The sequence below is a fragment of the Penicillium subrubescens genome (assembly GCF_028828155.1).
Source record: "Penicillium subrubescens strain IBT 31985 chromosome Unknown utg000002l_segment0_segment0, whole genome shotgun sequence".
Taxonomy (NCBI): domain Eukaryota; kingdom Fungi; phylum Ascomycota; class Eurotiomycetes; order Eurotiales; family Aspergillaceae; genus Penicillium; species Penicillium subrubescens.
In genome coordinates, this window is record NW_026643152.1 from 7,273,519 (window position 1) to 7,289,511 (window position 15,993).

At 51.6% G+C, this 15,993-nt stretch overlaps 4 protein-coding genes across 4 annotated transcripts; 2 read left to right on the forward strand and 2 right to left on the reverse strand.

Moving 5' to 3' along the window:
* Positions 1–1,852: 1,852 nt before the first annotated feature.
* N7473_003957 (putative nuclear migration protein (ApsA)) lies at positions 1,853–7,096 on the reverse strand (the record flags this gene model as incomplete). The annotated part of the gene is made up of 3 exons (XM_057149897.1): positions 1,853–5,249; positions 5,300–6,615; positions 6,686–7,096. The coding sequence occupies 3 exons, from the start codon at positions 7,094–7,096 to the stop codon at positions 1,853–1,855; spliced, it is 5,124 nt and encodes a 1,707-aa protein (XP_057013551.1).
* Positions 7,097–8,306: 1,210 nt separating this feature from the next.
* N7473_003958 (U2-type spliceosomal complex subunit CWC24) lies at positions 8,307–9,378 on the forward strand (the record flags this gene model as incomplete). Its single annotated transcript, XM_057149898.1, has 2 exons — positions 8,307–8,859; positions 8,921–9,378. The coding sequence occupies 2 exons, from the start codon at positions 8,307–8,309 to the stop codon at positions 9,376–9,378; spliced, it is 1,011 nt and encodes a 336-aa protein (XP_057013552.1).
* A 2,371-nt stretch (positions 9,379–11,749) lies between these two features.
* On the forward strand, positions 11,750–12,747 carry N7473_003959 (DUF3431 domain-containing protein; the record flags this gene model as incomplete). Its single annotated transcript, XM_057149899.1, has 2 exons — positions 11,750–12,000; positions 12,078–12,747. 2 exons carry the CDS (start codon positions 11,750–11,752, stop codon positions 12,745–12,747), a joined length of 921 nt encoding a protein of 306 aa, XP_057013553.1.
* A 465-nt stretch (positions 12,748–13,212) lies between these two features.
* On the reverse strand, positions 13,213–15,417 carry N7473_003960 (uncharacterized protein; the record flags this gene model as incomplete). The annotated part of the gene is made up of 5 exons (XM_057149900.1): positions 13,213–13,607; positions 13,658–14,108; positions 14,169–14,191; positions 14,252–15,230; positions 15,277–15,417. 5 exons carry the CDS (start codon positions 15,415–15,417, stop codon positions 13,213–13,215), a joined length of 1,989 nt encoding a protein of 662 aa, XP_057013554.1.
* Between the last annotated feature and the right edge of the window lie 576 nt (positions 15,418–15,993).

Consider the following 15,993-nt stretch of genomic DNA (forward strand, 5'->3'; position numbering starts at 1 on the left):
AACCGTTTTTAACGGCATTTATGGGCATCCCTTTCTCGAGCCTCACCCCCCCCCCCCCGGTCTCACGGTACCAGAATTCATCAAGATTTACGAGCTTCTGCTCGCCATCAATGAGCGTAATCTGTATTGATTTAGGCTTGGAAGGACCCTCGATCGGTTGGCAATATAGTTTACGGTTTGAATGATCATGAGCGTCAAAAGATTGGGGTAGGCAATCCTCAATCATGCAGCAAACATGTACCTCTCTTAATCCACGGAAACGATGCCACGTCGTATTGGCAGGGGTTATATGCACGTCTGATCATGAGATCCTAAGTACTAAAAACAGCTGGGAACATTGAATTGTGTACTAGGTAGCTGATTGGGAGCTTCCAACTTCTACCGCCGATATACAGTGTCAAAAATGCACTCCATGAGCTATTGGAAAAACCTGCTAGTGTAGATCTAATCTTGGAAGGCGTGGCTCACACAATGTCACGATGTGGCTGGGTCACTCAACCCATACATACACTTTTACAGCTGTTTTCTTTCTACTCTACCTTCTATTTGGCGGGTGGACTCCTTTAATTCTATTAGCATACTTAGGTTCAATTGGCATTGCATTCTGTGGGGTACATTCTCTTAGGCATTTATATTATCCCCAAATTTAGTTCTAAAAGAATTATTCGATTATAGCAAACAAAGGTTATGACCATCTTCCAGGTCAAACAATCACTCCCCCCCCCTCCGATGGCCTAGTTGGTATCCACCATAAATTGGTGAACCATTTTTGTGCCTTGGAGGACTGTGCAAACAAAAGAAGAAGAAAAAGTACTGGGCCAGTGTTGACGCTTTAAGCTCCACGGACGGCCGGGCACACCTCTAAGCGGGGGAAGTTCAAATTTTTTGAGATGTTTTTGGTAATATCGTTTGCCAATAGAGATATATCCTAAATCCTTCTATTCTATTAATTCTAGCTTTTTCATACTGCCTTTTCAACATTGTTAGAGGGCGAAAAGGGGACGCTATAATTTAGGTGCATCACTAGGGTGGGATGGCGATTTTCTCCGCTGTCCTTGATGACGATGCAGCAACAAGGCGAAGTATATAGGGAACTCCAAGGTTGGCGGTTCGATTCATGGAGGTGGAGAATCTTATTTAGGTTAACTTTTGGCGACATGGATTTTTACGTGTGGTCAGTTGGATATAGGATGGCTCGATGCTAGATACGCGCAATGAAGCAGGCACAATGGCTACCTAGTCACCAAAAGACAGACGTACTAATAACCAGAAAGATGATCAGATTAAATCATACAAGGAGCGAAAGCTATCAACAGATAAGAAAAAGAAATATATTGTAAATGACTAGTCGGGTCAGACTGGATGGATAGAGCGTGGCTGAAACTGAAATAAAACGAAAGATCGAAATGACAGCACTGAGAATGGACAAAGGAAGGACGGTGATAGGAGAATGTATGAGTTTAGAAGTTATTGACGCGAGTTGGATTGGAAACGAAAGAGGGTGGTCCAGGTTGTAGTAGGCATTTGTGTGTAGAGAAAGAGTGGGAAGGGGGTGGGAAGGTAGATAGAGAGAGCTAGTAGCCCCGTGGGTAAGCTTCCGAGACCAGCATTCCCAAGTCATCCAAAGTGGTGTGTCAAGAAAGAGAAAAGGGCCAGAATTACGGCACCTTTCTATTAGGGCGCATCGATACAATGCAGAACGAAGCAGGTGACAGACGTGAAGATGCGTGTCCGGCAAAGGAGGAAGAAAATGAAACTCGTGGGCAATTATACGAGTTACTGCAAGCCATCGCCGTTTGAGGGCCTGCCCGCAAACTCGATCGAAACGATTCCAATGCAACATGCAACGCTTTTAATGGTGGGAGTGGATGCGGTCGACTCTCGGGCTATACCGACTGTTGCGCGAGAGCGAACCCACGTCGTGCTTGCCGTCGCAGCAGGCGCGAACATTCTCGAGCCGATCTTCGTCATCGTGATGGTGATGCGAGAGGTTCTCCATGCTAGGCTGGTCGCGGATACTCTCGTCATGAAGGCTAGCTGCTTGGCCATGGCGTCCCTTCAGACTGGCGATCGATCCGCGGATCGAGCTATTTAGGATTGTGCTGAGACGGGACGAGGAGCGCTGCGGAGGGTCCTCGGGGACTTGTAACGAGGAGTTCTGCCCCGAGTTGCTCAAGGCAGGGGATGCACGTCCGGGCGTGCCGCCAGTCGAGCGCATAGACATGGCCGAGGCCGCACGCTGTGCCTTGGGTGCTTGGCGAACGGTGCGGCTGTTGTATGAGGACAACGACATACGGGCAGTCTGGCGCGAGGAAGACCGGAAGCCAGGGTTGAACTCATCAATGTCATCCAGAGTCACGGCATCAGCATCGTCACAGGCTTCATTGCTCTCTCGGAGGAGTAGATACGACAATGCATTGAACCAGGTCTCGTGACGTTGACTTGTCGTGGCAGTGAAGCGGACCTTGCGACCAGGGCTTACGACCTCCAGGCTTCGGCAGTGAAGACCCGGGGGATAAGGGTTATCGTCTGGAATTACTCGCACAGCCTCGATTGGCACACTCTTAGTGCGGAGCTGAGACTTGCCTGCAGTCTGGGGGTCATGTTCACTCCAGTATAGCGTGCGTGTATACGGATGAACCCAGAAGTAGCGTCGGTGACGTGTAGACGACATATCGGAAGAACCAGTCTTGCGAGTATACTTCCACAAGAACTCACCAATCATGGTCTGGGTGATGGCTTGAATCATGCGGGGGTCGGTATTAGCACCATAGCCGTGAGGCATGGGTCCAGCGTAGGGGTTCATGTTGAAACGCTCCTCGAGTTCAGAGGCGAACGAGGACACCGATGACCGCCTTGACATTTGGCTCTGGCTTTCCCGTCTCATGCGAGCCTGTGTAGAAACAGTTCGTGCGGATCCAGGCCCTGTGCTTTGGTCGTTGGGCGTGCGCGGGGCAGCATGTACGTTCACGCGATAGGCCGAGGCTGGTGCCAGAGGTGGTCCCATTGTGCCGGGCGAGGGAGTAGGGGGAGGGATGTCAATTGACCTCTTCTCGGCGGCCGCAATGGCTTCGCGGTGGTCAGCTGGCAAGGGAGGATGGACACTGAATGAAGAGTTTTGGCTAGTAGCAGTGTCAGGACGCATTTGGCTTGATGCTCCAGATCTGGCTGATTGTTGAGGTTGGAGGCGAGGTCTAAGCTTAGGAGTGGCGAAGGGAGATACGGCAGCAGCGGCTCCAACGGCTCCAACGGCTCCAACGGCTCCAACGGCCCCAAGTGCAGCCATCTCCATTGTGTGCCTGCCGTCGGCAGAAGAGACAGGCCGAACAGAGTCCCGGTCCATGAGAATCTGGTCGATTTGTTTCGAAGAGAGAATTGTCTGAGATCCCTGGTCCGAGCTGACGAAGCTGGGAAGCTGTCTGTCGGACTGAGGCAGCAACGCGTTGCCGGAAATGTCATTCAAGGCCAGGCCAGTGCTTGTTCGCCGCTCGCTAATGCTGGTGCCAGAAAGCTCACGAGCTGATTCATTAGGTTCATCTTGCTCATCTTCGTGGATGACCACTGCAGCGGCAGCAGCCTTCGGCTCCTCAATGGGATCTGTTTGGATTGCAAAGTCACTCATAGAAGGAATAGCGCGTACCACAGATCGCACTGGCTGTGTTTCGACGAAACGCAGGGTGGAAATGGAGGGTACTGGCCGGGGAGGGAGCACAGCCACTTTAGGCGTGACGGGCTCAGTGAACGCTGGATCCAGCAGAGAGATTGACAGATCGGGGATGACCGGCTCTGGTACAGGCGCGGGAATCACAATTGGCTCTGGTGCAGGAGCAGGCAGCGCCTTTACTGGCACTGTGAATGCTGGATCTAGCAGAGAGATCGAAAGATCAGGGAGGACAGGCTCCGGCACAGGTGCAGGAATGATAATCGGCTCCGGTGCGGGAGCTGGCTCAGCCTTGACCGGCTCCGTAATAGCTGGTTCAAGCAGAGAAATCGACAGCTCTGGAACAATTGGCTCTGGTGCAGGCGCAGTGATCACGATGGGTTCCGGTGCTGGGGCAGGCACCGCCTTCACAGGTACTGTAAATGCTGGATCCAGCAAGGCGACAGAAAGGTCGGGGATGACTGGCTCCGGGATAGGCGCAGGAATCATGATAGGTTCTGGTGCGGGAGCAGGCTTAGCCTTCACTGGCTCTGTAAGCTGCGAGGAAATAGTCGACACCGCCAGTTCGGGCATATAGACCTCTTCAACAACAGGCTCAGGAAGTTGGGCCAGGACAGGCTCGGTGTGATGAATGAAATGGGAAGACAAGGACAGCTTGGGCAGCTCCCGGACAGGCTCGATATGAACCACAGGCTCAGTTTTCTGCGAGGCAATCGAGGAGAAGCTCATTTCTGGGATCTCTGGAGTAGGAAGCTCGTGTTTCACAGGTTCAGTGAAACTGCCAGGGAGGTATGAGATGGCCAGCGCTGGCCAGATAGGCGCGGTGGGGCGAGTTTCTTGAGAAGAGATAGCGGCAATTCCCATCTCTGCTGGCTCGGCCTGCGTACTAGCCTCAACCAGTTGAGACTCCACCGCACGCTCGTCCCATGCCATCTTTGGTGGCGTGGGAACATTGGCCAGGTGATCATTATCTCCCATCCCGGGCTTGAGTGGTGTCCACTGGGTACCTGAGCTAACCTGCTTGGGAGTCTCTTCGGCTTCCGCAGCGATTTCACGGTCTACACTTCTCTTCGGCGTAGTTGGGCCATCGGACAAGGCAGAGACTGCAGCACCCGCGGCACCAGCAACGGCCGCTCCCGCAACAGCAGCTCCTGCAATGGCAGCAACCGGAGTGCTGGGCTCCCAAGGCTCAGTCATCATACCAGAATCGACCATGACAGGCCTGGGCAATGAGTCAAGCGTGATCTCGGAGGGCCTGCGAGAGTCCGATGAAGGGCCCATGCGCGGCGTCGAAGCCTGGGAAGTAACAACTCCACCATCTTCCTCTTCATCGCCACCGTCCAGCTCAGCAAGTTCCGCAAAGAGGCTCTGGCCCTCCCGGGCCACAGGCTGCTCTTCGAAGCTTGGCGCGGGGGAATTGCGAGCACTAGAAGGACGACTGCTAGACGCCATTGGGGCCTCACCAGATGGGCGAATCCGGCGGAGAACGCTTCGCTTCGACCTCACCCGACGGCCAGAGATATGGGACTGGCTGGGCGATGGGAAGCCTCCGTCTGTCTCATCCTCGTCAGATGTGGCAGACGCCGTGCTGTGGTAGGGGTTACGGTCACGGGCCTTAGCCATCATAAGTGATGGGACACGGCGAGTGGGGGGGTTGTCTGGACATTGTTCTCGGTCTCGGTCAGATCAGCAGAGTCGTCACTGCTGTCATCGGCCATGCTTTCAACACCGGTCTGGAAGGCCTCGCTCTCGGTTGCCGTTGCGCGCTCGTTTGCTGTCTCAAATCCATCTTCGGCTTCAGTGGCAGTCTGATAGACATCACTGGGCTCATCGGGAGGCGAAACGGCACCAGAACGGCTTCTAGTAGCTGGAGCAGCCATGATGGAGCGAGTGGGACTGCCTTGGCCAGCATTGTCTTCCCAATCAGTGTCGTGAATCTCCATCTCAACCGAAGACTTCTCCTTACGGCCAGCACCCAGAAGATCTGGGCGAGCAGGCTTACGGAAAGAGTTGTCCTTGGTCTTCAAGCGCTTGGTGGACTCTTTGGGAGCATTGTTCTCACGGCGGCGCTGCTCAACCTCATCTCGGGCTTCTTGCAGCATGCGCTTGAGCTCAATCTTCTCCGTCTTCTCGCGATGGATGGTGCTCTTGAGATTCTGGATCATACGGTGCGCATGGCCGAGTGAGCTCTTGAGAGTCTCCGACTCCAAATGGTTGTGCCGAGGGGTGAACTTGTTGGGAGACGGAGGAGGAGAGCTTTCGGGCGTAATTTGCTCTGCCTCCTCGTCGTCATTATCGTCGGGCAGATCTCGAGAACCTTGCGATTCATATTGTCGGATTCGCATGGCAACCGCCTTCGCCAACTCTTGGTTCTGGCCCGTCAGTTCTTCAAGCTTTTTGTGAAGCGCCATTTTCTCTGCATCACCGGCAGTCAAGTTCCGACGTAGCAGATGAATTTCAGAGTCATTCGCCTTCTGTGCGATTGCTTGGTCCTCCAGTATCTTCGCATTAGCTTGCCTCAGCTCCTCCAATTCCCTCTCAATAGCGTTCTTCTCTGAGTTCGCCGTGCTCAGGCTACTGTTGAGTCTCTTCTCACGCTCCACCGCGTCTCTGACAGCTGACATGAGCTCGTGGGTCTGCGTCTCGAGAGCCCAGTTCTCATCCTTGTAGCGTTGCTCGCTGTCATCGAGTACACGGATACGCTGGGAGTAGCCTTCCGCTTCGATCTCTAACCGCGACTTTTCTAGGTTGACAGACTTAAGGGTTTCCTCTCGTTCGGCCAGAAGCGCCTGTAGTTGACGGACTTGGGCAAGTAGTGAGGTCGAAATCTCAGTCGCGAACTCGATATCGTGGACACGGCTGGAGGGTTGGTTACGCTGCTTGCGAGAGGGGACGCTGACTTTGCTGGGAGAATTGGTGGCTTGGCTTGCAAAAAGAGCGGAACTGAGGGGAGACTGATGACAGTAGATTAGATAGATTAGCATAAAGAGAGAGCAATCATGATTATACAATGCTTTGCAGTACCTTTTGATCGAACCCTGGAGTGCCCGGCTGGGGGTCCTCTAAACCACCTGCCTGTCGCTTCGGAGCCAAAAAGGCACGAGCAGTCTCGCGACCAATTTCATTATACTCCTGTTCCAGGTCGGCAAGTCGCTGTCGCAGCTCCGGTCCCATCTCACCCTCATCTTGCTGCTGCTCTACTTCCTTCAGCTGCTCCGTCAGTTCCCGCTGCTGCTCGATAAGCGCCGTTCCCAATTTGGACGCTTCCTCCAATCGACGCTCGGTCTCCGCCAGATGGGCCTCGAGGGCCCGCTTGGCTTGTGCAGGCGAAGACGCATTGAGACTGAAGAGTTGCGTGTCGAACGACGAGTATCGGTGGGATTCACGTGGGACGGCGGGTTGGCCCGAGGTCGAGACGAACGGATCCTCCATCATGGTAGCGAGAGAGCTGTTCCCGCGGGCGTGGGGTGCTGTCATTCTCCGAGGGTGCGGTTACCTCAGTCGGCGTCCGGATCCCCTGATGCGTGAGGACACCGTTGCCGATGAGACCTGAATGAGACTCGCGCGCGCGTCAATTTTTCTTGTTTTAGTAATGACCCGTGTTCGGTTCACGCGAGCATCGTTCAAGTCACCGTGCCTGGGAAAATGAATTCGCACAGGGTCCTCTCCGTCCCTAAGTGGATGATACAGCCGGCCAGCGACCACGGATCGGCGATATTACCACGTGCGAAAATTGGATGCGACAGGAGAGAAGGGCGAGAAAGATCGCGGGCGTCGCGAGGAACAAAGATGGATGAAGAGGGAAGTGAGCACAACAAACACGATCGCTCGAGAATGAGCGAATCAGTGAGATCCCGAGCCGGCGAGATCCTTGACCAGGTACACGCGTGTTGTTGAGTGTGTGATGCAGCCAACCATAACACTCGGCGATCGGCAACGAATTATCACCCAACCGAATGCAAGTCTCGACTCGGCTGGGGGCCCTAGTGAATCAACAAAAGAAAAAGAAAAAAGAAAACGAATTCAAGATGAAGAAAAGGGAAAAAAATTAAGGATAAGAGAGGGTAGAGAACGTGGGTGTAGTTGATGATGATTGGGGAGGGGAGGGCAATGGGCGACTCGGGCGGGGAGAAAAGGGAAGAGAGTCGAGAGTCGAGCGGGAGCGGCTGCTATTCTTGCGCACTGCCAATTGGCACCAGTGTTTGAGATGATCGTGGGGAGATCAAGGAGGAGGGGCCCTACTATTAGGAATTTCCGAAAGGATAGGTTACGGAAGTAGGGTGGAAGATGATTATTGAATGGTATCTGCACATCTGAGACGTTTCTATCTCTCCCTACTGTCCCTAGTTTATCTTTCCCCCTGCAGTTCCACGACAATTGCATATGGCATCTATCATAAATACGATGAATCGATAGTCTCGTCTGTTGTTGTTTTCTTCTGCCAACGCGTCGGGCATGAAGTTTGCACTGTTTGCATGCCTATTTGACCGGGTTGGCTTAGTCATGATAGCTTAGTCAGTCTCCGCGGGTTTCGAGCAGCTTCCGGTGACGATGATTAACAAGAAATAAGTTCAAGACCTTTAGGGACACCCTCTCTCTTCATACCCCTTGAATATCCCCTCAAGGATCCTCCGGACTTTCCAACATGGCAGACGATGCCCAAGTCACAGAAGCTGTACCTCAGTTTGGCTTCAAGAAGCGCGCCAAAGGCAAGGCCAACTTCCGCAAGAAGCCCGCAACACCGCCACCGGCCTCAGACTCGGGGTCTGATTTCACCTCATCCGACGATGAAGAAGGCCGGCGCATCAAGAGGCGACGCAAGAATGCAGCAGTGACAGCTTCATCCGCCGCAAACGCCACCAGGAGAGACCCTGCCGCCGATCAACCTACGAGCACCGGTCCAGTGCCGCTATCAACGAGCAACGATGCCACAAAATCAGCCAACTGGTACGACGAGGAGGATTTGAGCGCTAAGAACCTTCTGGGATCTACTCGGGCTCAGTCCTCTGCGGCCACTGGTCCCGATGGGACTTACAAGGGTGCGGCCAATTACTCAAACTTCATTCAGAAGAACCCCGATGCGCCGAACAAGCAGTTTGGTCCGATTAAGGCGCCCACGAACGTGCGAACTGTGACAGTGATGGATTTTGCCCCCGATGTTTGCAAGGACTGGAAACAGACTGGGTGGTGTGGATTCGGTATGTCTTTGGATACTTACTAAAAGAAAATGAAGATCGAGGGCTAACATGACTATAATAGGTGATTCCTGCAAATTCTTACACGCCCGCGAGGACTATAAACAAGGCTGGGAACTGGATCGTGATTGGGAAATTGGTACCAACGGCAAGAAATTGAGTGGCCGTGTGGTATCGCAAAGAAAAGGCGCCGGGAAGACGGCAGAAAACGACGAGGACGATGACGATGACGAGCTGCTGGACAGCATTCCCTTTGCCTGCATTATCTGTCGGAAACCATATCAGAACCCGATCATCACCAAGTGTGGCCACTACTTTTGCGAGTCCTGTGCGCTGCAACGTTATCGAAAGAATCCATCATGTGCAGCGTGCGGGGCAGGTACCGGTGGCGTGTTTAATACTGCGAAGAAGTTGAATGCTTTGCTGGAGAAGAAGCGGGAGAAGGCCCGGAAGGAGCGAGAGAAGGCTATTGAGGAGGGGGAGGAGGTTAGTGAGGAAGAGGAGAATGAGGGCAGTGATTAAGATTGTTGGTGGTCCGAGGCATGCTACAGCTGGACTGCGCAACACAGCCTCGAAGTGTCTTATGTATATGTATAAAAGAAGAATCAAACGAGAACGATATTTTGAATCCCTTTTATCGTCAAGTAGATATTTCTTGGAATAGTGAAACCTTGACTGGAAACCCCCGAAAGTGGTATGCCCATTGGTTTACTAGGTATGGAGAGCAATATATATCCGGCACAAGTTCTGTGTCGCCTCTAATATGTAAATTGCTCGGTCAAATTCTCACATCTGTACGTTGCAATCAAAGGATTTGAACTCGAAATACCCAAAAAGAAAAGAATTCAAATTCGTATATTCGTTAGGTACTTTGAGATCTCCGCCGCCTTAATGTTGGTGGTGGTCATAGGTGGCTGCAGGTGATCAGGCTGCTGGCTCGGCCCTCCTCCGCCTCCAACATCATCACCATCATTAGCACCAGCACTGATCAAAGTTTACCGTTCAATGATTAAACCCCGCATTGATCTTATCTCTCGAGCCCCCCAGAACTCAAAAAACCTGCGAATCGTCACTCTTCCAGCCAAGAATGACACGCGGCCAGTGCGAAATCGAGGTGGCTCGGCCGTGGTTGGGACCGCCAATGGTATTGATGATTCCGGCCTTGTGCTCCGATGTCAACTTTTTACAGCAGAAGACCACTGCTCTCTTCGACCCTAATGTGGAATAAGACTAAGGCATTCAAATCATTTGTATGTACTTGATGTCTCTTTATCTGCGGAGAACGGCACAAGAGCGAGGGCTGACGCAATGTTGGTGATCGGCATTCAAGCCACGGAACTCATTTGTATACACATCTCGAATGACATAGAACTGATCTGGAGGCGCTCACACACAATCAAGAAGGGTTCGGCTCGATAACCCAAATTATCCCCCCTCCTGTGGCGTTTCTAATATCCTCTTGTCCTTGGCACCTGACAAGTTTGGACAAGCGTCTGCGCACAAACACCATAACCATTGCGATGCTGATCGGTCCTTGGTTAGTGGGTCTATTCTGTCATTACCTCACTGCAATTCCGCGGTCAGAATCTGGAGGCCGACGAGAGCCCGATTCTCATGGTTCATGTTGCATGATGACCAGCTTGGATCGGAAAAAGGATAATTCCGATGAGGCTCGCCAACTGTCTCACCCTCGTTCAAATTGTGTCTGCCTATTTTCCATGAGATGCTGCTAATATTAAACGGGCAGAGACAGCCGACGGGAATTTGACTTTAGGGGTAATCCAGCAGCCCCCACATGGATACGAGACGAGCCAATAATTCAGTGGAGAACGGACGTACCTTCGCGTGTCCCTGCACGTCGGCTGCACCTTTTTCCAGACGGTCTTTTTTGACTCTTTTTGTCCCTGGATTCTCCAGAAAGACGGTTAAACGCCACGTGCGAGCCATGGTACTCATCACACGCTCATTGCCACATTGCGTTGCCTCTCAATCAGATGGAGTCTGATCCAGAGCATTCCAAGAGGGTCTGATTATATGCAAAATGGCTGCAATTCTTGTGCATCCTTGCAGTCTCACCTATGGCCCCATTCATTCTCTTTTGTTCAACTGCTCAATCCAAGAATATACTTCGGCCGACACGATTAGGGGTCGCGGGAGGCGCGAAACAGGCCCTAAGCCAAGCTTTTGTCAAGCCGCCGCAAAGCGACCCTCTTAGGTTCTCTAAGGTTCCCTTTGCCCCAGCTTCGGTACCCTGCGCCCCTCTTGTCCCCTGAAACCCGCCTCCTGAGTGGCCAATGACCGGCCCATAGAATGACATTCTAAGTTAAACGCGGCTTAGGCTTTCAGCTGGTACCAATGGCGAAAAAAGGTGTGGGCAGCATTGGCCCCTCTCTCCCCTTAGTTTCTTGTAGTTTCGAAACCGTCTCTTTCTCTTTTCACTCGACAGGATTCATGGGCGGAGTGGACTAGACCGAGCGCATACTGGAAAGATACTTAGAGTATCTTGGCTAACTATCGCGGTCCATTCCCTTTTGTAACTCTCTCTTTTCTTTCGGTTAAACATTTCCCTGAATGGTTCTCCACTAATAACCTTACTCTCTGACTCTCTCTCGTGTGCCTGGTCCCGCGTGGCTATTGCGGCGATTAATACGCCGCCGACTCTCCTTTCCCTCCAACGTGACTCTCTTCCCTTTTCTCTCCTTTCTCGTTCCTGAATACGAAGATCACACCTTATTCACTCTTCTTCAATCCTTTCCTACATACACACTCCCTACACTGTCCAGTTCAGATCGTCAATCAATGGCTCAGTCCCTTCAACGGTGAAATTGGCACGTACGGAGGGTCCACTCAAGGGTCTTGCCTTGAACATCTCGGATTATTTCTCGTGATCACGATGAAGGGTGGATTGCGTTTCGCTCTTTGCGCCTCACTACTCCTGTTCTTCTCCCTGTACTTGTTGGAGGCACATCTCAAAGATATTTGCTCCCAGTATCGCGCCGGCGCATACCTGATTGATTGGTTAGACCGGAATGGAGCCTCTCAACGTCCGACAGTCGGCAATGTGCCCGTGCCCGGAGACAAGGTGATTGTCATGGCCAAGCTGCAAGAAGAGCCTACCGAATGGGTCCAAGAGGAGCTTCCAGAGTGCGTCTTAACTTTTCAATTACTCTCTCAATTTGAAACGTTTATTGATCGCTAATTTAAATTCCCCTCACCAACAGCTGGCAGCGCGCAATCTACATAGTCAATCCCTCGGAAGAAGCCCGATCCAATCCTCAAATTCTCACGACCCCTCTTAACAAAGGACACGAATCTATGGCCTACCTGACCTACGTAATTGACCACTATGACACCCTCCCATCAACAATCGCCTTTCTCCACGCCCACCGCGCAGGATTCCTCATGGCATGGCACAACGATGCCCCGCTCCACGATAACGTCAACGCAATGCGCATGCTCCAAACCAACTTCGTCCAGGAAAACGGCTACGCCAATCTTCGCTGCAATTGGAACCCCGGCTGCAAGGATAGTCACCGCTTCAACATACATGTCACCGAGCAGGTCTGGTGGGATGTCTTTGAGGGCACGAGTACGCCGCCATTGAATGCTTCGTCGCCCTATGAGCAGGAATTTTCGGGCCACAAGTACATGCGCAAGCCCGAGCAGATTGGTGCGGCGTGTTGTGCGCAGTTTGCGGTCTCGAGAAGCCAGGTGCTGCAGCGACCGCGAGAGGATTATGTCAAGTTCCGGCAATGGATTATCGATACTGAATTGAATGATGCTATGTCGGGACGGGTGATGGAATTCTTGTGGCATGTCATTTTTGGTATGGATGCTGTTTATTGTCCTGATGAGGAACTCTGCTATTGTCAAGTCTATGGCAAATGCTAGTACCTGGGAGCATGGTCCATTATCTCCCGAGACAGCTTCCCGTTTCGCCCACGCCAACTCCTCCATGTCTCGCACCTTCATTTCTCGCCACTGTCCATATTCCCCGACATATTCGATACCCCCTCGTTTGCCTCGAGCTGAGCTCTTCTTCTGTCATTTGCCTCATGCGCTGCCCCAAGCCGCTGAGAGCCCGGCGTTTGAGATGAATTACTTGTGTGATTAGACCTCATTGCAATCTGGCACTGGCAAGAGCGATCTTTCGCTTTTTTACATTTTCATTGCAACATGTCGTTGCAGATTCTTGGACTTGAAGTCCTTTGAATGTTAATAGAACCTTACTCATTTGTCAATAACTAATACAAGATAAGTCGATTGCATTATGCTTTTCGATTCTAGAAACTAGTTGATGTATACATGAGGGGCTTCCACTCCACTATTCAACATACACCACTCAACTCACGACTATTATTTCCGAGAAACCGTTCTGATGCATCGCTTGAGATACTCCTCCACCCTAGCAGCATCACCAAGACGCGCAACAACCCCGACATATCCATCAGGCCTAATCACAGCCAAAGCACCACCTGCAGGATCCACGCCGTAAATCGCATAGGCATCATCCAAAGCCGACCCATCATGGAAGCGCATCTCCGCTCGCTGCTTAATACAAGCGGAGACATCCTCCCACTCAAACTGCCGGTGGAGCTTGGGATGTAACACAATCAACTCAATAACTGATGCAGGGAATTCGGCCATCAGACGATCGAGTGAATCCAGTGCCAGCGCAGAAACACTTTGCCGATCCAAAAGGTCAGTTGACGCCAGACACAGAATGCGGAATCTACCCGTTGAAGGAATATCTATTATCTCATCAGTCGATATCGTCCAATCGAATTGAATCCATTCTTACCGTCATGGATATGCCGCTGTGCACCATCAGCGTGTCGCAAAACCCGAACATCCAATAATCTCCGACCTGGCCGAAGAATTCCAGATAGATAATCCGTGCCCTTTACAGGACTCGTCGAATCTTCCAAATCATCACGGAGAACGACCGTACTCTCGGGATATTCCACACCACAGCCACTGGTGAACCCATTACCTAGCTTAAAGGCCTGCTGGAACTCTTCCTGGGTAAGGCCCTCAGTGGCACCCATTTTGCCGGAGAACATGGTTGAGAACTTCCGGTCAAAGTCGATTAATTGCTGGGCGATTTGGTGTCTCTCGGTTTGGTAGGAGTCAAGGAGGGGTGTTGGTGTTCCTGTTGCTGTTGGCTCTGGTGCGAGACCGTTGAGATGGTACATGAGCTTCCATGCGAGATTGTAGGAGTCCATCATGGAGACGTTCATTCCTTGGCCGGCCTGTGAGGTTGGAAAGATCAGTTATGTAGTTGCGAGAGTGGGTATAGCGGGCATGCTTACTTTAGGGCTATGAGTATGGCAGGCTAAATTTCAGAGAGTCAGCCAAAATTTCAGCTCCAAACTTCAACAAAAATGAAACTTACCATCACCGACGATGAATACCCTTGCAACACTCATGGAGTCATTCACAATAAACTGCGGCGAGACACGTTGACCGATCTGATAAGCAGCCCACCAATCAACCACCCCATCTTTCGGGCGAATATAATAAGGCTTCATCGCGTTTGCCGCCTGTTGCAAAATACCCTCCTGCGTAATTTTGCTTCTCCGCTGTCGCGCATCATCAGCTTTGACATCATCATTCCCATCCAAAACCTGATCACTATCTGGAACCACGGTCTCGGGGACATGAACATAGAGCCGAGTGAGATACGCGCCCGTAGAAATCCTCTCTCGCGGGATAACCATCACCGAGCCAGCAGGAGAATGAATCGCACAGCGACGGCGAATATCCGGGAAATCGGTATCAGCCACCAAATCGATCACGCCCCAGATATGATCGAGAGATTCTCCATCGAGACGTAGACCCATACACTGACGGACAATAGAATGCGCACCATCTGCGCCGACAAGGTGCTTAGTACGAATGACTTTCTCCTCGCCGTTTGTGTTCATGGTTACAACCACCGGAAATTCTGGATCAGACTCTTCGTCAATGCGTACATCGACCAGTCGCGTATTGCGCAGGACACCTCTCTCCGAGTACCGCAATAGATCAGTTTCCATGATCCGCTCGATACGCCCCTGGTGAATGGTGGCTTCGTAGCCGAATCTGGAGGGCGCAAGGACTTCCGGTACGACTGCTGTCCGCTCGATGATTTTGTCTTTGTCCTCTGAGGGATTCCAGAATGCGAATTGCCACATGTGACATGCTTCATTCTCGATTTCGTCAGAGATGCCGAGCATCTTGAATACTTCCAATGTTCGTGGCTGGACACCGTCTGCCTGGCCGGATTTGAGAGTGCTGGGCTTGCGATCAATGCAAAGGAGGGAGGTGTCGCTGAGTCCGTAGCGAGATAAGAGGAGATTTAGCATCAATCCTGCTGGTCCGGCCTGCGGATGCTGGTGAGAATCTAGTCTTGGTATAGATAGGCGTGGTTCAACCTACTCCGACAATTACTACTTCATATTTCTCGTCAACGCCATTATGAGGCTTAAATTGAGGGGAGAGACGAGGTAAGGGCGGAGCAAAGGATGGCAAGACTCTCAAATTCCGAGATGAAGAAGAATGGTCCGTGAAGACAGGCATTATGACAATAAGCCGGCTAAGTAACAGGGAAAGAAGTCGAGGGCCCCGGTGGTTAGTAGAGCCATGGAGACTACTTATACCTTACCTTGTCTGGGGTATCTTCATATTTTTCTCAGCTAGTCGAATTTACAGATTTATGGGGTAGGTCTTCATCCCCACGAATCTGAGTTGCGGGGGGTTTGCAGATGCCCGAATACGGATATACAAGAGGTCGGTAATTCCCTTCGGCTTTGAGAACATGTAAGGAGACCTGGCTTCTTGCCTAGCAGATAGAATTTCGACTCTCGTTAGGCCAATAGACTTGATGAGACGATGTACTGCAGTATCAATACTCTTTCTTAGCTTGATAGACACCAATGAAATGGACAATGTAGGAAACCCTGAGTATCAAGAATACTTCACAATTTCGATTGAACGTCCCAAAATATAGCATAATCATTACTAAAGAATAGTAGGGCCGTCTTCAATGCATCGAAATGTTGGGGATGCCTCTTGAAGACCTCATATCCCACATGTGTGGACCCTCACCCCGCCGTCCCACCTACCACGCGTGCGGGGTGAGCGGAAATCAGGATA